Source organism: Notechis scutatus, chromosome 13 (assembly GCF_049901735.1).
Source record: "Notechis scutatus isolate UNSWTSFEM ecotype Mainland chromosome 13, rNotScu1.2, whole genome shotgun sequence".
NCBI lineage: Eukaryota > Metazoa > Chordata > Lepidosauria > Squamata > Elapidae > Notechis > Notechis scutatus.
Window position 1 is genome coordinate 12,430,915 of NC_142021.1, and position 21,969 is coordinate 12,452,883.

The window sequence follows — 21,969 nt, forward strand, 5'->3', positions numbered from 1 at the left end:
AAGCTGGTGCTTAAGTGAGTTTTGTCACCTTTAGTTAAGCAGATCACTGCAGTTGTAAAGTGAATCACATGGTTGTTAAGCAAATCTGACTTTGCTTGTCCGAAGCTCGCTGGGAACGTTCTAAACTGCAATCAACGTGACCCTGGGACACTGCAACCATAGCAAATATATGCCTGTTGCCGGTGTCTGGATTTTGATCACATAACTGTGGGGATGCTGCGACAGTCATATGTGTGAGGACCAGTCATAAATCACTTTTTTCAGTGCCAGTATTAACTTTGGACACATGCTAAAGAAATGGTTGTAACTCGAGGATTACCTCTATATGCCTGTATTTTTGCCATTATTAGGTGCTCTGATTTGTAACCCTTTAAGAAATCCTCTCGTCCTTTTATAATGCTTAGTATTTGTTTTTAATTCTGCCTTTACATTGCCTTTTTATATTCTTCATTTCCTTATTTTTACTTTTGTTGGAAGTCAGGTATAAATGGAATAAATAAATAAATGCCATTCTCCCTTCCAGGTTTTCTAGATAACTTGAAAAAGCTGCTTCTCGATGAAGATAAAACTGTGCGACAAAAAACTACAGAGGTCCTATACATAATGGCAACGCACAGCATTGGCAGGTAGGTATTTTGTAAAAATGCGGTTTGAAGAGAAGGGGGGAAAATGTAGTTATTGTTCATTATGTTTTCCAGATTCTGGAAAGATGAATTTATGGTGCTCTAAATTTTAGGACGAATTTTGTAGAACACGGAGTCATCCCGGCCCTGGCACAGCTTTTGGATGATCCTGTTGATATCTGTCGGTGGAACATGCATTATGCGCTGAAACTACTATCAGAAACGCCTACAGGTCAGGTTAATTATTATACAAAATCTTTACAATCTTTGATCTCGTGCAAGCTTTGGGTCTTTCAAATTCTATTTTATATGGTTGCAAATGTGTAGGATGGCGCCAAATATTTGCACTGATGCCGTGTTTGCACTGCTGCACAAAAACACTCAGAAGAATAATTTGGGGTTCCCACTCGAGCCAGGATTGCACAAGGATAAGTAAAATGAAATTCAGACAGCAGTGAGGAAAGGAAAATTATTTATTTCCAAAAGCAAAAAGGTTCGCCTATGGATAAATAGATTAACTGAGTTGGAAGGGATCTTGTAGGTCATCTAGTCCAACCCCCTGCCCAAGCAGGAGACCTTAAACCATTTCTGACAGAGGGCAACCCAGTCTCTTCTTGAAAGCCCCCAGTGATGAAGCTCCCACAACTTCTGAAGGCAACTGTTGTTCCACTGTCAGAAAGTTTCTCCTTATTTCCAGTTTGAAGTTCTCTTACTTCAGTTTCCGTCTATTATTCTTCATCTGGCCTTCGAATGCTTTAGAAAATAGCTATGGGGGCAGCTGCAGAGAAAATGGGGTGCAGAGGGGTGCTTCATAGGGCAGCTTGTCCTAAGTATGGAAGGGTGGCACTTGAGTGTGTGTAGGTACATGTCAAATGTGTGTAGGTACAGTGCGAGGCTTATTCTTGTGAAACTGCTCTTCCCCTGGGAGACTGCCTTAATTAACTGTGTTTACAGACCTTCTCTGATATATAGAATAGGTCTGGGTAGCTTATTTGGGGTTAGGGTTACTCGATTCACTGAGCTTCAGCTTGATTGTCAATTATTTAGCAGAGACACTGATTCTCTGTCCGTCGTGGGTTCTGTTAATGTTTCAGGGAAGATGGAGATGGAGGAATAAAATATATTTTGATGTGAAACTTCCCACAAAACCTTGATGAATCTGCCTCCTCCGAATCTTTCAGCCTGGCTTCTCTGCTTGAGGTGTTTGGAGCTAATGAAATGCCGGTCGTGCTTTCAGTGCTTAGGAGGCTGGATGAGCAAAAGATCCAGGCACAGAAGAAAGGCTGCGGAGTGGAAAGCAAGTCGGGAGGAATAATAACAATTCTGTCCCTGCTTGCAAATGCAGCCTTGTCAGGCAGCTCTGTAGGTCTGTGTTCTGTCTGGGGACACAAATCACAGGAGTGTTTGGTGTGGTTCCTTCAGTCTTGCTAGTGTGTGGCGTGCATCAGCTCTTCTGGATGTATCCTGCGGTTAAACAAAACTGGTGGTTAGCTAGAGGCATGAAGATAATCGCTATGTATGGAATCCATTTAGAAGCCAATGGATGCTTTAGGATATTTGCATGTCTGGCCAGGCTAGGAGAGGAAAGGGTTGGATGGAGATTTTTCCCAGGCCTTGGACAATAGATCAGGCAAGCTGATCAGATTGGAATGCACACTTTTCAACTCCTGCTAACTCTCCTTGAGCGTCAGAGCTAAACCATTTTCAGGCTGAACACTGGAATTGGTGAATGATTCAGATCTTCCTTTAGTGGTTCTTATGGCAGCCTTTTTCAGCCCAGCATCTCCTGGTGTGTTGGAATTGCAACTCTTAGCCAGGTTGACCAGGTTGACCAAGACCTCTTGAGAATTGCCATTCTGGCGCACCTGGAGAGCAGCCAAGTTGTGTCCTGTGACTTCTACTGACTGCGGTCATCAAGTAGTACCTTATTCTTCATTTCAGCTATTTTTCTGGTGCACAGCAGCTTTCCTCTGGCTTAAACACCCCTATTTGTTCATTTCTAGAGCAAGATACACAGCGGTGACCTTAAGTTTTGTTTGTTTGCAATTTAATGGGACTAGGAAAGGAGCCATTATCTATGGTTGAATTCAGACATGGCTGAATAAGTTAAAACATGGTTGGGGATTCAATAGCTCACTCAGTTGTTGGGAACTCTGTCTCAGACAAGCTCTTTGTATCAGGCCATCATACTATGCTACCATATGGCTTGTTTTGATACAACATGTTATGTACCCACTCCTTGTTTAAAATTAGTGACTGCCTCAGTTCACAACATTCACAAATATACAGTAGATAGTCCTCGGCTTACAATGGCAATTGGGATTGAATCACCACTGCTAAACAACACAGTCATAAGGTGTGACATCACGTGACCATGCCAGATAGTGACAGCAATTCCAACGGTCCCAGCTATCATCATTAGGCAAGGACCACATGTGGCCGCAACTTCCTACTTCTTTCTTCTGACAAACTGGCAGGTAACGTCAGGCATCACAATCACATGAGTATGGGATGCTGCGACATTATCACGAGCTGGGCCCTGAGTACTTGGATCGCAGACCCAGCAATGCTGCAGTGACCAGAACTCCAAGGACCGGTCTTAAATCCTACCTGTTCAGTGCTGTCATTTGAACAAATGGTCATAAGTTGAGGAGTTCTTGTATGATAATAATAATAATAATAAATCATTTTCTAATCAACGCACTCATTTATAACCAAATTTCATATGCCTATCAATATGTGCCAGGGTGAGTATAATGCTGGTGTAGTTGCATGATAGAACTGATGATAGAAGATGAATGAGATGGTAACAACTAATGACCTTTGTAGCATCTTTCTCTCGCTCTTCCCTCCCTCCCTCTCTCTCAAACTGATTCTTGGAATAGAGCTTGGTCACAAAACAAGGAATTGAGTTGGTATTTTTGGGAACCCAGCCATTAAATGCAATTTTCAATCACTTGAGACTAAGGCAAGGAATACAGATTTCTAGGGAGAAATGTTGGGCTTACGGATATGTTGCTGATTACTTGTTTGTGTACTTGTTTGCCCATACTTTGAAAATGTGTATTTGTGGGAGAGAAAGGCTGTTTCATTGCCATCAGTTGGTTACCAGTTTGGAGAGTCAACGTACAGGTTTATCCTGGCCTGGTGCTGACCCCGATGTCTCCAGGATGAGGGCCCCTGGGTTCAGGTGGGCAAGACAGGGCCACCGCTGTGAGCAGTGCGCAGTTGAGGCTGCCTCGTCCGGCTCCCCAAAAGCTCAAGAAAGCGGCTTCCGTGTCCCAGGCTTTCCTTTCCTGGTGCTCAAGGCAAAGGGATCTGGTTCTCAGTACTCTCAGGTAAAGGTGTTGATCACTCCATCACATGTTTTTTTGGGGGAAATTTTGGATAAAAGCTATTCTTTACCATATTGCAAGTGAAAATTCAGCTTTACAGTGTTGTCTGTACTAAAGGTTCATTGTATGGGCTTACATACGAAGTGTTTCATTTGTCTAAGGCTATCTCTTGGGATTAAAAGCTTCCCCAGAAACGAGACTCCATCATCTGTGCGCCATTGTGTTTACTTACCTTTCCCATTTCAGTTAACTGAACTATTGGTCTTCTTGTCTCTTTCATTTTCCTCCATTTTTAAAATTCAGATTTATATACATTTTGCATCTATATCCTACGAATACCATATACATATCCACTCTGGCTATTTAAGAAATGCATTTCATTTATCAGTAAGGATAATTGTCTCTTGACTGTGTCAGAGTATCACAGGCATCGCTAAATGAGCCTTTCCCCAAGAGCTCCTTCCAGGCCGCAGGGACAGGTGAGCTCCCAAGAAAACTAACCTGACCCTCTTACCTGCTCTGGGAACCCCTTCCCAGGTCACCCAACCAGCAATTATCTACAAGACAGAGAAAAAAGCATTTAAGTTCCTTTGACTTTTCCTAAGGTTTAGCATTGATCTAAGGATTGGCTCAGCCCCTGCTTAATTTTTTTGAGTAGCGTCAGGGAAAAGAAAGAACGGTTTCCAGTCGCCTGCCTGTTGGCTCCTGGATCCCCTCTGAAGGGGAATGTCGTGGCCAGGTGCCTTCCAGCATCTTGTTCCGACCTGGAACCTCTTTGGTGGATGCACAATATCTCTCCCATTCTGAATCCCCTCCCCCCCCCGGTGTGGAAGCCCCTCAGGCTCCTCCATTAGCTTCATTGGCTGTCCATGCTGAGTTCCAATCCAGTCGGCTGCTGGATGCCTCACTGGCCTGTTTTGGTCGCTGTTGGTTTTTCCGTCACTGCAAAATCTCTCCTCCCAGCTCCTGCAAACCAGCATCCTCTCCCCAGTTCCTCCCACAAGTCAGCCAGCATCCCCATCGCCCCTAAGCACCTTTCAGCCTTCAAAGGGGGGTTTCCCCCTTGCTGGGCTTATTTAGTCCACACTTGTGATATCTTCCCTCAAACCTGAGGCCTCCCCCGGCACTTCGGACTGGCAGAGCTTTGACTACATCATCGTGCCAAAGGGTTTTTTTCCTTGGTCTTTTTCCCTTTGGAAACACTTTGCTTCTCATCCAGGAAGCCTCTTCAGTTACGAACTGGATGTTTGAGAATCTCCATAGACGACATACACGCCTGCATTGATTCTCCCCTTGATAGTGCAGAGAAAGTGTGGAGCTCTCTGGCCTCCTCCTCTGTCCATAAGAGATCCGTGGCATCCTTCACTGGTCAACTTCCCATCCACTGATCCACTTGCCAGGGGACTAGTGGCCTGTTGCTCTTTCTCTCTCTCTCTCTCTCCCAGCAAGACCCACAGAATAAGGGAAAGTCTCATCTGCCCCATACGTTGGACAGAAGTCAGTTTCGGGGGACTGAAAGTCGACGACTGCCATCATAAAAACTCAAGAGTGGCTTTGCCGGATCTGGCTAAATACGGTGCCCAAAGTAAGAGGGATGACATGAGGTCAAAAAGATCAGATTGATGTACAGGTAGATCAGTCCAATGACTTGTCCCCCCTCGGAACAAGTTACCGGGTAATTGAGCCATTGATGAAAGTCACAGTTGTTAAATCATGATGGTCATAAAGCAGATCAGATCTGATTTGATGAAAAAGCAGATAGCAGATGTCATGGTCATTCAGTGAATCCCTTGTTCCAGTAAAGGAGAATATTTGCAGCTCAGGGTTGAAATGAGAGGTCCCTGGTGTTTTCTGAGCTTGGGTGTTTTCTTGCAGACACTTCATTATCCAAATTAGGTAACATCATCAAGGCTAGTAAAGTGTGCCTGAAGGCAATTTTTCCCCATTTTTGTGTTTTCTGAAGTGTTTTGACGCCCATATGTGGTGCTAATAAAGGAGAATATTTGCAGTTCAGGGTTGAGATGGGCCGTCCGTGGTGGTTTTCTTATAGACATTTCACTACTCAAGCTGGTACTGATGTTACCTAGTTTGGATAATGAAAAGTCTGCAAGAAAACAATCCAGCTCAGAGAATCCATTGTTCGGTGTGGGGAGTAAATGCAGGTTTCTGGGGAAAAAAGTCATAAATCACAGTCCTGTCGGTTGCTGCAAATGGCTGTAAATATTGGCTTGTATAACTTTGAATGGTCATTAAGCAGCCAGTTGTAAGTCAAGAACTCCCTATACAAACTTCTGCTCTGCCTGGGAGCCTAAAGGGCAGCCTGCTTTATTCCTGACTACCTTAAAGAATCCAATACGTTGTAGATGCTCTTCAAAAAACCAGCTGCTATAGGAAAGAGGCCCACTTTCCAAAATGGCTATCAGGGTGGGCTCGGCTACCCAGCCAAACATCTTTTCAAAGACCACGTAGTGGGATTTTCCCCACCGCCTCAGCTAAGTGTGACCTTTTCTAATAGAGGCGTGCTTGCAAAGAAAACCCCCAAAATCACTTCAATTGTTCCAATGGTTATGGAGGCTGTGTGGGACTATTCCTTCAAAAACATCCTTGTAAAGATGGTGCTCGAGGTTGGTGCTTTGTTTCTTTCTTCTAAAACAACACCAATTGTGTGTGTGTGTGTGTGTGTGTGTGTTTTAAAGGAATCAGATGGAGTATGAACAGGATGGAGTACAAACAGAAGGGTGTCAGTGTGCACCATGTTGCTTGGGCTGCTTTACAGCCAAGAGATGAATCTATTCTAAAACCCCATCTCTAATTTTCACTAGTTCAGGCTGATGGATTGCAAAAAGCTCTTGAACATTTTAGCATTTATTTTTTTCCATAACACCTTTTGTAACTAGAGAGTAAAATCACAGATCGGTCCCAGCTGCTAGAACAGGTGCTGTCTCCTGGCTTAGCTTCACAGTTGCTGTTAGGTTGCATTTTGCATGCTGTTGTTTCATATGCCAAATCCTATTTTCTGGCTGGTTTAGTGCACTGAGAGTAGAACAGCCTAATCTGTTCAAGAAAACTTAAGGTGCAATTAATTAAGGACTTTTAATCTAGAGAACTTTTAAATAAAATCTAAACTCTAGAGAATTTTAAAAAAGCAATTAACCACTGTCACCTATCTGGGTTGTGAATTGTCATACCATAATGTATGCAACAATAACTGAAGAAAAAAGGGTAATTCATTTGGCAAATGCTCCTATATTAATTAAATACAAAGGGTAAACTTGTCATTTTGCTATATTTAGAATTCTTGTATTTTTTTTCCACAGCCCAAGACTCTTGTGTTAATTCTGCAGCCATTGTAAAAAGCAAATTTCTTATGGATTTTTTAGGTAGAAATGAAAAAAAATGGCTTTGATGATTAGACAGGATAGATTATAGAACGAATGTAACTTTAAAGAGAGAAATTAAAATACAATTGTACTTATAATTGCTGTGAAGAGTATCAGAAGCCACAGTATTTTCTTTCTTTCCCATTTTTTCTTTTTTCTTTTCTTGCATTGTTTTCCCTTTCCTTGCTTGCTTTTCTTTCTTTCTGTATATTAGTTTGTATGTATATAGCAAATTGTAGAATAGATAGATATGGATATATATGTCCTACAATTTGCTGCAACTTGTAGAACAGGTTTAAACATTCCATATAAAAAGAAACCTCTGTCTCAGAAACTTTCCCCAAATTTACCCCTGTGGCAAATCCCACCCCTTCCAGGCCGGCCACATTTCCAAGCGAAGGAGCTTCCTGCTCTTAGTTTTGTTCTTCCCTCCTCCCAGCCAGAAGCCACCGTCCTGGGGAAGGTCTCATTAAGGTCTCTTCCCTCTAAATCTGTGCTGGGACCTGCAGTTCAGGTATCAGCCCCACTAACGTTATACACCATAGAATCTGAATGGGAAAACATTTTTTTTTTAATTTGATCCACACCTTATTTATTTAAAGCATCTATTTGGGTGCGCCAAGGAAGCCATGAGACTTTGGACCACGTACAACAAAAGCAAACAAGAAAAAAAAAATCGAAGCTATAAACATCACTAAAGGTAAACGTGCAAAGTGGCAACTGGACAGAATGAGATTGAAAGCAGCAGCCACTGGGGGACTTTACCCATCTCATCCCAAGCTCCAGGGAGCGTTCTGAGGTTTCTGAAGTTTTTTTCCTCAGGCTTCCAGAGGCATGCAGCTCTTTCTTTGAAGAGCCATTCTGGCCAAGCAGGACTGGCCCTGGAGCCCCCCACCCTTCTGCATGGGCCCCACGTCCTGAGCCCCAGGCTGCCTGACCGCCCCGTCAGAGCAGGACAGGACCAGCTGCTCTCCAACTGGATTTGTCCAAAGTGGAATACCTAAGAAACTCGCCAGTGTAAAACCACGAAACTTCAAAGCAACAGTGAGCACACCACAAACCAGTTAGGACCATTCAGAGTATTTATTTTCTTAAAGTGGACAGCCTGTAACATTATTTCTGCTATTTTTTTCTTAAAGCCCTTGGCTGTGAATTCCCACTAATGTTCATACAACTGGGAAACAGAGGGAGAAGAAGGGAGGCGAGTGAGTGTGTGTGTGTGTGTGAGAGAGAGAGAGAGAGAGAGAAAGAAAGAAACTATGAGTGCATGGATGTGATTTACAATTCTTGAATACATATTTACACATTTAGCTTGCACTGGAATTGCAAAGAACACTTATGCGGGGGGGATGAGTTGCGTGACCACCGGCCACATGCCCCAGGTGAGGTTTTTCCAGTGAAGACACAACGGCTTCTCTGGCCCACTTAAATATGCATTTGCCAGAGGAAGAGGCCATTCAGCATTATTTTAACACAATGACAGAGAACTGAAAAATGCATCACTTCCATTTCTTTAATTCCACTAAAGTTTTAAAAATTTAAATATCAAGACATTTAAATATTGTTCATATCACTCATCTGTTCACCTAATAATTACAACACATTTTAAAAATAAACACCAAAAAAGACTCAAACGGCTCTATTATACAGTTTCACTGGCTCCTCTGTTTGGAAAGGCCGCTGCAAATGCTGCCAGACTTCTCAGAATCTTTGTGGAGCAAAGGACTAAGTCTATCCATTGGCACACACAGAACCCAGACACAAAACAATAACTTAAAAGGAATCCATATACCTCTTACGCCTGTGTTCAAAAAGAAAAATTCAACCACTCGTTATTACAGAGATTGTGTGAAAGGACACAATTATCTGGCAAAAAAAAAAAAAAAAGATTGAAAGAAAAACTTTCAATGTATAAAATTCTTCACTGGTAGAATAGTGACCACAACTTAGCCTGGTCTTCAATTTAGTAATTCTACTTATTTCTTACTTCGTGCTGCACAATCTGAAAACCTGAACGATTCAGATGAGCAGCCCCCAAACCATTCCCACACATCGGGTCCTTCCACAGGCGGAATCTTTTGTGATACACCGTTACATAAAGACAATGCGTGTACCTAGGATCTGCTTAGCATGTTCTGCAAGGAACGTGACCGGGGCGTGCTTGGGGGTGAGATCATCAGGCTGGGTCCCAGAATGGAGGCAAGAAAGGCCTCTGTTCTGGAAAGGGTGTCTTGGCACATCCTGCTTCCCACTTGCCGGCTCTGCCTTCTTCCCAACAGGAAGCTGGTTTCTAGGACAGGAAAGACAATAATCTGCTCATCACAGATATAACAGGGTGGTTCTGCCCCTGCAGGAAAGGAAATGACACAGAATGAGCCCATGAGGATGGGACGATGAAAACTTTTCAGTTCAGTTCAAAACCTCACCATTTGCAGGGAGGTGTGCAGACGGTAAGCCATTTCTTTTCATGAAAACGTGTAGGCAGCTGAAGGGATCTGTGAACGTGCACCAGGCATCTCCCCTCCATAACTGGATCTTCCACAGGTGCCCTGTTTCCCCCCCCCCTCTGTGAGTGGAGGGATTTGCCTATTTTGCATCACCACGCAAAGCCAGACTCATTTCCTCAGAGGACCCTTAGCAAAGGCCAATGTATTTGAGGTTGTTCTGAATGATGACGTCTGTCACCGCATCAAACACAAATTGGATATTACTGGTGTCAGTAGCACAAGTGAAATGTGAATAAATCTCCTTGGTCTCCTTGTTGCGATTCAAGTCCTCAAACTGGCGCTGGATATAGACGGCCGCCTCTTCGTACGTATTTTGGCCCTTGTACTCAGGAAAACAGACTGTTAGCGGGATTCGGCGAATTTTCTCTGCCAGAAGATCCTTCTTATTCAGGAAAAGGATGAGGGAGGTGTTGATAAACCAGTTGTTGTTGCAAATGGAGTCAAAAAGGCGAAGGCTCTCTGCCATCCGACTCTGTGGACAAAGGACACAAGAACATCAGGCACCCAGAACATAACATGCTTTTATCAACAGCATTCTTGAACAAAGAATTAGTGTCGGAAGAAATTAAAAGGAGGAATTAAGAATAACAGGGGGGAAATGCAATCCAATATCACTATCCCTCTGTGCCTCTCTCTAATCATTTTTGCTTTCAGCATTTCCATACATGGCTTATTTTTAAGCTCTCCTCTTTTTCGTTTCCAAGTTTCTCACAAACTCCAGCCAATCCAACCTTCTCAGTTTCTGTTCCTTTCAACCCGGGTATTCTCCCATTCATACGCTTGTTTTACAAGTCAACCCTAATTTTGTTCTCTTTGCACCCAGGCCCATTTCAAAATGCTTCTTTCACACTGGTCATTCAGATTAAAATTCAGTCCATCTTCATATTCCGCCCCCCCCCCTTCAACTTTCCTCTTGTTTAAACAACACACACTTAAGTGTCCCACATCCAATGCATTTTTGTTTCTCCTGACATACCCAACTGTTGCTTTCATTCACCAAGTGGCAGAAGCATGTCTTCTAAACAGACATTTTGCTTCTTTTGCAATCACTTGTTCCTCACAATAAACCATATTCCACTACTTTTCCACCAGCATTTATATATTAAAAATGTAGCTCAGTTTATAGGGCTGCCTCGCTAATCCAGAAGGACTCCATGATTGATGGCATCAAAAGCCACTGAGAGATTAATGTGGGCCAGAACTAGTAAAGGAAGGAAGGAAGGAAGGAAGGAAGGAAGGAAGGAAGGAAGGAAGGAAGGAAGGAAGGAAGGAAGGAAGGAAGGAAGGAAGGAAGGAAGGAAGGAAGGAAACGAGCTGACTTCGATGCACCGCTGTCTGCCATTTTTCTCCTTGGCATTCCCAACCTTTTTGGACCTCTTTTCCAAATACAATATTTCCCTTACTTCCCCAAAAGGATAATTCAAAATAGAATAGAATAAAGAAATGCCTAAAATATATTAGACATTCTACTGAAGCTTTGCCCACAACCTTAAAAAAAGGACAGATGGGGAGAGAATGGAGATACTACCCATTGGAGCTATTAGTTCTTCTTCATTGAAATATCTGATTAATATTCCTTCTTCCACTTCCCCCCCTAATAAAATATTTTAGTGTTCCACACAATATCTCTTCCTGTTGATGAGAAATCATTTAATTGTCATACCCTCCAACTCATACCCTCCATTTAACTAATGGGGCACTTTGATGAAGACGAGATACGTTATGTCTACATCAGGTCCACAGTCCATTACCTGATCAAAACCTGAGATGGAGTGACAAAGTTTGATCTCGATAAATCCATGCTGAATTTGGGTAGTTACCATAGTGGGCTCTTAAGCTGCCTAACGACAGATCTCTTTAATGATCAAAACCAACCCTTGTTTGTTTTTTTCTGGTATACACTTTGCATTTTCTCTTTTGTATTATGGTTCAGTATTCTAATTTGGATATAGTTATATACAAGGGTAGGGGGACCACCCTAACTTGAATGAATAACCCAAACTCAAAAATGCATACAGCTGCAGCCGTTGCATATTCTTGCGATTTCTGCAAAATCAAGAATGCTCTTCCCAGGACGAGACCTGCCCATTTTTTAATCCAAAGTAATTCTTGGGAAGATTCCAAGGAGGAAGGAGGCAGCCCTGTGTAGGGAGGGAAGGTGTGTGATTTTGCCACACAACCCTTTGTCTCCCACGTAAGCATCTCTCCCTCCCTCCTGCCCCCTCCCTTAGCAGGCTTGTCAGCTTCTCAGAGTATTAACACCTCCAGAAAAGTAACTGTTTCTGATTCAACCTGATGTTACTGTGAATTTTAATTTTCTCTCACATGTTCGAGAAAGAAACGATTGTGAAAACTTGGCTATATTTAGCATTCCTGATTTGAAATTCTTTCTACAGCAGTTACTGAAACCTGAACGTTCATCAGGTGAGGCGGAGGGTTATTTCATATCCCAAACTCACAGGAAATTCTGTCGTCGCTTTTCTTCTAATTTTAACATATCTCCTCAGCAAGCTTGTTTGTAGCTGGACCTGGAAAATGGTTGTTTGAATTTGGATCCAAATTTGGATCGAATTTGGATCTGTCCTGAGCAGCAGACTTGATGGCCGTGGCTAATTCTGGACTCTGTGGTTCAATAGAGGCAGCAGCACAATATCTTACAGTGCTTTATCTAGGCCGGTGTTTCCCGACCTTGGCAACTTGGCTCAGCGGGCTGGGGAATTCTGGGAACTGAAGTCCAGACATCTTCAGGTTGAGAAACACTGGCCTAGGCAAAATTGAAGAACGGGAGATCTACATTAAGTCTGGTACAAGAGCCAGCAGAGATTCAATTCCAGGCACTCCTTGACTTACAACTGTTTGTTCTGTGACTGCTCCAAGTTCCAGCGGCACTGAAAAAAGTGACTTATGGTCCGGGGTGGGATTCTCATGGTTCAGACTGGTTCGGACGAACCGGATGTTAAATTTGCATCTGGTTCACTGATCCAGTATTTGAACCAACCAGCTGGCCCCGCCCACCCCGACCCTACCCCCAGGAGTCTCCACATGGCCCATTTTTGATGCAGGTAAGTGCAGGGTCCACACAGAGGCTCTGGGAAAAACGGGCCTCCCGGAAGTTCAGAAACGGGCCTGTTTCTGGCTTCTGGAGGACCTCCAGCATCTGGGGAGGCCGTTTTAGTCCTCCCAGAGGCCCAAGTGAAGGGCCTCCGGACCCTTGGGGAAATGAAAAACGGCCAAACCGGAAGTACCAGTAGGCCACACCCACCATGGCCACGTTCACCCAGCAACTGGGCAGCGAACTCTGTTTTTGCTGGGAGAACGCTCGGACAACCACAGGCACCCACAACATGTGTAACATTTAGCTGGCCACGCCCACCCCCCTCCGAGGTCAAACACAACCAGGGGTGGGATGCAAAATTTTTAACTACCAGTTCTTGCTTTCTAGCTAATCTAAATCGGGCAGCACAGCTGATCTTTGGAAAACAGCTGATCAGTGGGAAAAAGAAAAAAAAGGAAATACCTTGATCTCCAGAGCACAGCTGATCTTTGGAAAACAGCTGATCAGTGGGAAAAAGAAAAAAAAGGAAATACCTTGATCTCCAGAGCACAGCTGATCTTTGGAAAACAGCTGATCAGTGGGAAAAAGAAAAAAAAGGAAATACCTTTATCTCCAGAGCACAGCTGATCTTTGGAAAACAGCTGATCAGTGGGAAAAAGAAAAAAAAAGGAAATACCTTGATCTCCAGAGCGAACTGGTTCACTCCCAGCTGATCTTTGGAGCTACCAGTTCACCTGAACTGGGCCGAACCGGTAGAATCCCACCCCTGAACACAACCCTGATGCAGCCCTCAATGAAATCGAGTTCGACACCCCTGTTCCACAGTATCCTGATCCATTTCCCCACCTTTAATGAAGTACCCTCATTTCTTTATTAAGAGTTTATGCTGCCCGTCTCCCCTGTAAGAGACTTACATAATAAGTCTCTGCCAAAAGCCACTCCCCAGGTTTGCCTCACTCTTGATGCAGAATTCCAGCAACCTTTACGTTTTATTTGCTGTATCTCAAAAGTCACAATAGGGGATGCCTCTGTATCATTTCACTTTCCTCGGTATTTTGCTTGCTTGCTTGCTTACAAGCCACTCTGTGGTTTATCAGCAGCCTAATGCTGATTCCAGTGATGAAAAGAATTCTAGGATGTGTGCAAGGGTTCAAGGGAGGAGTCCCAAAATTTGCTTTTGGGGGAATCTCCAGATCCCCCCCACTTACAGACAGCATCTCAGCAGGGTTTAATATTTGCCCTTTCCAATTAAAGGACTCTTACGCATTGCAAAAAAGCAGCAAATCAATGGTGCTTCCAGGAAAATTCATATAAAATCATATAAAATCTCCCAAAATTATTGGCTCATGTCCCAAATACCATTTTTTGGAAGGAAAGAAAAAAGACATTGAAGTCATTAATCAACAACTGTTCCTCTTTGCCATACTGGCCCAAACGTTTGCATTCCCTGAAGGGCAAGTCCGTTCAAGGAGAAGCTGCTGGGATTCAGCAGAAGGGAACGGACAGGTGAAGCGGAGCAAAGAATGGAAAGGAAACAGCCCAGGGCAGCCCTGCGTGACCCCTCTCTTCATTACCGATCACTATCACCAGAGTGCCTTCATGGCCACATCCAATTATATTTTCTTGTACTTCAAAAACTTTCAGTAAAAAGGAACATTTAGATTTATTCAATATTATTAAGTACTCATCTATATTCTTGATGTGCCCAAATCTGCCAAAGCAACCCTCATTTATCACATCCCAACCTTGTCATTTTTCCTCTAAGCTCCCCAAGTTGCTAATTTTAGAAAGATACTTTCTTGGCTCACTTTTGTAGGCCATCTCTATCTAAATCCAGAAGAGAGTCCGTTCTTAGCACATCTCATGGGTGAGATTTTCAGCCCATGGTTTATTCAGCACACTCCGTGCTCCTTCCCATTCCCTCCCCAACAAGGGGTTGGGCTGTGACTAGCCAAGAGTCCAGGTGGAATCTCCTCAGTGACCATCCAGCCCAGGGATGTCAATTTTATGAGCTGTGGACTTCAATCCCAAGAATTCCTGAGCCAGCCTGGCTCTTTCTTCTTTTTCCAGTTCCTTCCAATTAATTGTGGGTAACAAACACCTCTGTGGTACAGATCACGGGGCCCAAAGGCATCTCAGCAAGGCCATTTCTGAGAATTCCCTCCAATGACCAGTTCTTGCCTCTGCCTCAGCCGGGGGAAATGGATTCCATGAACGAAACATTTCACAATGATGGTTTGCTAGAACCTGCTTAATATCGTAGAAACTCATCATTTGGATCAAATTCTGGGAAAAGACCAATGGCAGCGTTAAGGGTCTTCTTAACAATCGTTACTAGTAAACTTTAACCAAACGTTGACAATGACATCAAATTACTGAAAAGAGCATAGCTTCACAAGAGGATTGGATAAAAATGCACATTCGCATAAGTGAACCTTGTAGATCTCTGAGCAATCACCCCTTTGGAAGATAGAAGGAGAAGTCATGCTCTCTAGTTCTCATGCAGGCCCCATTCAGACTGCTACACTTATGGACTGCTATGACCCAGGTACTCATCAACCTCATCAACAAGACTTAACAAAGATGTCTTTGCATGAGAGAAACTGCAAGGGGTTGCACAGGCTCAGATGATCTGCCAGAACCTACTGGAAAAAGGAAGGACAAACTCTTTCTTCAACATGCACTGCACTCCAAAAAATCTGATTTTTCAAATAGCTGAATATAATGGGGAAGCTAAAAGGGAGTCTCAGATTCTGTTTCTGTTGGCTATTAGCCAGTTGAAGCTGGTCCCTAACAGAACAAAAATAATCAGTTACAGGTTGTCCTAAATCAACATGAATATCATCTTATAATGCAATAAGGCAGTGACAAAAATGGCTGCTGGGAAGAAAATGAAAGCAGACACCTCTTAACTGTCCTTCAACGTGACTTCCTCAGGAAAGAGTTTTGCTGTGATGTCAATCAATCAATCAATTTTCATTATGGTCACAGACTAGCATTACAAATAAAAGCATTTAAAACAACAATAATAGTAAAAAATAAAAATAAGACAGACAGAATAATATATTGAGATTGGTAGTGGATTAACAGTGGGCAGTTAATTTTGCCTAATTTTACATACAGCATAGCAGAACTTGAACACATTCAGAGAAATCTTCAGCCAACACAACATATGAGCACACTTCAAACCCAAGAATACACTAAGGCACACATTTATCCACCTGAAGGATAAAACACCCAGATACAAACTGAGCAACGTGGTACATGCAGTACAATGCAGTGAGCCATGTGCAGATCTGTACACTGGGGAAACAAAACAACCACTTCATAAGCGCATGGCACAACATAGGAGAACAAACACATCTGGACTAGATTCAGCAGTCCAGCTGCATTTAAAAGACAAAGGCCGCTCTTTTGAAGACAGCAAAGTCCAGATTTGGGACAGAGAGGACCGCTGGTGTGAAAGAGGGGTCAAAGAGGCCATCTCTGTCCAAATTGAACAGCCCCTCCCTCAACAGAGGGGGAGGGATAGGACGTCATCTATCTCTAGTCTACAACTCAGTCCTTTCAGCAGTTCCAAGAAGGCGCCACACCCATTTGCACCATTCAGGAGACCCTGAGGACACTGATAAACCTCCAGGTGGCCCTAACAACTTGCTAAAAGGATGCAAATGTCCAGCTGTCTGCAAGGAGTATAAACCCTTCCATTCCCCACCATCCAGTCAGAGTTGAAGCAGCTTCTTGGAGGAGAAGCGAAACATCTTCAAAGAAAAACCAGAAAGTCCAGTTGCTTCTTGTGTGACTCTTTGGGACAACCATGACCTGAATGACTGAGAATCTCCATAGACATTCAGAGAAACTACTTCATACTGATCTGGTAAAAGTAGTTGCCCGTAAAAAGATCAATACTTCCTGGATATGTTACTAGGTAAGGTGTTACAAATTGAGTCTGAAAGAACTAATAAAAGGTGCAGTAGAGCAGGACGTGAAGTCTCATTTCAGTGGCCCTGTCATGCTTCAGTTGGAGTCTGAATCCGAGGAGGAAGATAAACAGCCATCAGGGAGCGGAAGAGTGGCTCCGTTGGCTGTGGAGGAAACTGAGGAAGGGCAAAGTCCGGCTGGGCAGAGCGTGGGAGAGGTGCAACAAGGGAGAGGGAGTTCAGGGGAAGACCAAAGCCCACCCCCTCTTCATCCTAGGGCACGCAGGGAAGAACGGAGAAGAGAGCAATGTGGGCTACATGGCTTATGAGGGAGGAAAGGGCCCTGATTCCTTTCACAAGGCACAACTGAGAAGGGAGTTTAAAGGAGAACCAATTGAGAGGGGCATTTGTCAGGAACAAAAGTTGAGTTTATCTTGTGTTTGGTTGCGGTTATCAGAGTTCCTGGCATCCTCCCAACTGATCCCCAATCACTTCCTTGTCACTTCCTTTCTGGAACCCTGTATCTTACTCTGCCAGATTTAATTACCTTATTTGCCTTGTTGGATTTATAGTTTAAAGGTTTCTGTTTACAACGTTTGGACTACAGTACCTGCAGCCAAAGGCTGGTGCAGGTTCGTGGGAGAGTTTTTCTCCAGACCGGAAGATAACCAGGTCATTGGGGGCAAAGTTGGAGCTAATAAAGGAACTCATTCTTACTCTGACTGTATTGCCTTTGTGCCACGCCCTGGGTCATCACAGGCCCCTTGTCCAGAATCTCAACTGATATGGGTTTTTTTTTTTTGGATTGGCCCTTCAAAACAGCTGTGGGAAGTAGATTGCAGTGATGAGCAATCTCTCCTGCATCAGATGATTGAGTCAGATTTTAGCGACGAGTTAAAACAAGCCAAGACCAACTAGCTCTGTAACGGAAGCAAGCAGTACCTGACCTGTATTAAAGCTACATGAGACAAAGCAGGTGGGTAAAGTAACCCCAGATAAAACCCCCTGCAGGTCCTCCACTGGTCCTGATCAGGGGCCAGGGGTTGCCTTAGCACCCCTGGGCCACACCCCTGGGCCCTTCAGAAAGGGAACTCCCCTTCTGCTTCTCTCTCGGTCTCTAGGAAGCAGCAGGTGTTGGCTCAGAAACCAGAGATGAGTGATTCCGTCAAAGGAAGGCCACCCTTGTCTTGCCTTAGGATTTCCCATATTGCTGCACATAATTCGAGAGTGCTTATGTAAGACTTACCGTTGCTCTTTGGCTACCTTCTATCAACAGCCTGCAGGGTTTACATCCTGTAGGAAAGATGCTCTTAACTTCCACAGGCTCTTTGAGAAGAGCTTCATTGCCAACTGTTGTGTTTTAGCAATGAAACCCAGGAGGTTAAACACCTGTGGGGATTGCATAGGGACCTGGATCATCACTCTTGATTGCCTCAGGGATTTGTCTCTGGAGCATAAAAAACAATTTGAGGGTGGGGTGGAACCAGCTATCGTGGCATGTGATGCAAACCAGTACACCATCTTAGCTTATCAAGTGTTTTTATCACAACCTTTTTTGTTAACCAACATCAGCATATTCTGAAAGCCGCCCTTTGCCTCCGGATGGTCCTTAGCAATTGCCCTCGAAGCTTCTAACCTTTGGGCTCTGTCTCTGTCTGGAAGCATGCAAGCAGCTGGCAAGACAAGGTTCCAGGCTCTTGGGTATCTTAAACACCCTCACAGATTTGTGTGTGTGTGTGTGTGTGTGTCTTTTGATCTTGTTTACACACAGTTTCCTGCTCTGACCTGTTCTACTAAGGAGAGCTTTACCTGGCTGTCTGAAAGTGGTTTAGCCTAGACGAGGAAACGAGGGAAGGCTCCTGGACTGATGCAGTCCTTCCGAGTTTCCATGGAAATAGCAAATAACGGATTCTCTTCTGAAGCACAGCAAAAGATTTATATGGCAGATGCTGTTAACACCGAGGGAGGCAGAAAAACAGGAGTGTAATCTTCTTGGCCCAGTCTCCACGCACACACATTTTCCCAGACAGCAGAAAGTGCGTGCAGGGTGAGGAAAGTGACGTCTCCTACTATCAGTTGTGACTTTTCCAATCCTCAAACGGGAAAACTGCCTTAGCCACAAATGCGTTTGGAGCCGGGGCTCATTTTAAAAAAAAAGCAACGATACATGCAGTTTTTATTCTCCTTCGGACTGAAAGAGACTGTCTGTCTGTCTTCCTGCACTTGCCGATTCCCAGAGGAAGAAGGGATTCCTGGTCTAATCCAAGTCGGGCTGCAGGCCCAGGTGCGGCTGGGGGCGTCAGCCTGGTTAAAAGATGCACAATCAGTTTAGGCTTCCTTCCGTTTCTTGCCAGTCGGGCTCAAGGTAGGAACTGAGGTAGCTCCACCACCCTATTTCACTCTCCCCCAAAGGTCTGGAGGGACCCTTTGGGGATAGGATGTTTCCTTGCAAGCAGCCCTCCAAGTCCTGATCGTCCCAAAGGTGCTTTTTCTAGAGGCACCTGCACTTCGTTTTTCCTTGAAGACATTTCACTTCTCATCCAGGCTTCTTCAACTTTGAACTGAAAAAGCTTCTTGGATGAGAAGCGAAATGTCTTCAAGGTGCCTCTGGAGAAAGCACCTTTGGATCAGTTTGTAAAATATAAAATAATAAGAATATACTAAAAGCAGTCATACATCCAGTGTTCATGTAGACCAGGGGTGTCCAACCTTGGCAACTTTAAGAGTTGTGGACTTGTGGACTTCAACTCCCAGAATTCCTCAGCCAGCAAAGCTGGCTGAGGAATTCTGGGAGTTGAAGTCCACAACTCTTAAAGTTGCCAAGGTTGGACACCCCTGATGTAGACGGTGCCTGAATGAGGAAAAGCAGCAAAACTCAAAAGGTTGAGTTCCATCACTATTTGATATCTCACTGCCTGGTCTTGTTGCTTTTAATGGAAGCCGGCCTAGAGTCGCCTTGCGGTGAAAAGGGCAGCAAACCGTTTAAACAAACAGATATCCTGTCCATTCATTCCTCAGTGGCTCTGGGAGGGTTACTAGATAAATTCAGACAAGTCTACCCACACCAATGGCTGCTTCATGTCAACAGCAGAATAAAAAGACTAATAAAAGTATAAAGTTCATTTAAGTTTGGAACCCTCCTTCCTGCTTCCACTTGTCAATGATGACAATGATGTCCTGTTCCAGATCCGGGGGCACATGATGTACAGGAGCCTCAGCTAGCCTGAACCTAAACCATGCCCTAGTCCAACCTGGCATGGACCCGTGATGCCAAGTCTTCCCGCTCTAGGTTAGAGGCCCATGGTGATGTGGCTGTCCAGCATCCCTCATGGTTCCAGCAGGCCCAGGGCCACCTCCCTTTGGAGAGAATGAGGCCCTATCGACAGCAGTCATGCCATCTGAGTCCAGAACAACCCAAACGGGCCTGGAATCAGCATCAGTTTTTCTCCTACTTCCAGGCTCATGCAGTGCACAGACACACAAGTTTTCAAGACGTTTTAATGCTGAACATACAGGAACATGGCCAGACTCCCCCAAAGCCAAACCAGAGTCACCCCAGAGGGAAAAGTGAATCTCTACAAAGGAAGGCCTCCAACCCAGTGGTGGGATTTAATTTTTTTTACTACTGCTTCTGTGGGCGTGGCTTGGTGGGCGTGGCGGGGGAAGGATATACTGCAAAATGCCCCTTCCCTCCCCACCCTACTAACCTGCTTTCCAGCTCCATTCTCCTGGGCAGGGCAACCGAAGGAGACCCAGCTGATCAGCCGGGACTCAATGGGAGGCAGGGAATAGATGGGGTTGGCGGGGCCAGTCAGAGGTGGCATTGGCCAGTTCTCTGAACTACTCAAAATTTCTGCTACCGGATCTCCAGAACCTGTCAGAACCAGCTGAATCCTCCCTCTGCTCCAACCCCTGCAGCTTCAAAGGTTGGATCTCTGGTCAACATTAGCAAAAGCCACCAAGAGATCGCTAACCCCAGGGATCACTCTCTCTTGTGCTTTGGGGGAGGGGAAGAGGACCGTGAGGTGCCTCCTCTAGCCTTCCTCGAGAGAGAGAGAGAGAGAGAGAGAGAGAGAGAGAGAGAGAGAGAGAGAGAGGAGGGGGAGCAGCTTTCTGTATACCTGCCCTTTCCCAACTCCCTTGGAAGCAGACTGGTGTGAAGTACAGCGACTTCACTCTCACGGCAAAAGCAGTGTGAGGTTGCCCCAGTGACCTGCCGTGAGGAGGAGGTAGCCTCCCAGGAGCAGCCCTTCCTTCCCGTTGCAAAGGCCTGCTGCACGTGATTCCTCCCTGTGCCTGCGTTCTCGCACGCGGCACAAGGCGCAGCGTGAATGGGAGCCATTTGCAAGGACTGCTGGCAGCTCCCTGCCATTTGCCTCCTTTTTCCGCTGAGCACGCAGGATGCAGTTACACGGAAGATTCAGGCCCAGCTACCCTGCAGCACAATCAGGGCTCCTTAATCAGTGTAGCAGCCCCGGGGTGACAGTGTAGCCTTAGCTCCAATAGATCCTTTTTCATGCAATTGAAGGTGAATGGAACCACTGCCGTCCCCTTCTCTTATCTTTTGCCCACCCGCAGCACGAGGGCTGCAGAGCGTGCCTGAGGGCTCTGCTCTGCCTTGGTGAAAGACCTCAACCCTGGATCCTTCCGGCTTTCTTGACACCGGTGGCACTTAGACAAGCTGCTAGCAGAGATGCATTTCTGGCAAGAGGGCAGCCCTTTCCCTGCACACCACGAGAGCTGGGTTCAGGTCTGGCCACGGCGTAAACCGACACCTCTCCCCCTTCACTTGACCCTGCCAGCAGGGCCTCTCCTTGGTTGCCAGTCGCAGCTGCTTCCTGCCAGGAGATCAGTGGGAACCGTCTAACTGAGAGCAGCCGGGCTCCCAAAGGGTTCTCTCCCCCGGCAGCCACTCCTGAAGTCAACCAGCTTATCCCCAGAGGTCCAGACACACATCCACAAGCCACCCCGGGGGGCAGGTGAACTCAAAGCCACGTCCTGCCATTTATAGCTTTGGTGATGAAGAGGGGTTTCATTTTCAGTGTGAATCAGATGAGCAAGCAAGCATTCCCTTCCTGACCAACAACCACATGCCAGCAGGTAAAACCCAACAGAGGGAAATATTTGTACTTTCTGGGTTCCATACTAG

At 45.0% G+C, this 21,969-nt stretch overlaps 2 protein-coding genes across 3 annotated transcripts in view; one reads left to right on the forward strand and one right to left on the reverse strand.

The window, feature by feature from the left end:
• Positions 1-21,969, forward strand: part of RSPH14 (radial spoke head 14 homolog) — an 81,661-nt gene that overhangs the window by 3,275 nt on the left and 56,417 nt on the right. The window contains 2 exon segments of the mRNA XM_026682876.2: positions 524-626; positions 737-855. Of these exon segments, the coding sequence (XP_026538661.2) occupies positions 524-626; positions 737-855 (222 nt within the window).
• Positions 8,834-21,969, reverse strand: part of GNAZ (G protein subunit alpha z) — a 57,911-nt gene continuing 44,775 nt past the window's right edge. For both annotated transcript variants that reach the window (XM_026682874.2, XM_087943027.1), the window contains exon 3: positions 8,834-10,317. In XM_026682874.2, the coding sequence (XP_026538659.1) occupies positions 9,973-10,317 (345 nt within the window). In that variant the 3' untranslated portion in view covers positions 8,834-9,972. The remainder of the gene's footprint in view (positions 10,318-21,969) is intronic.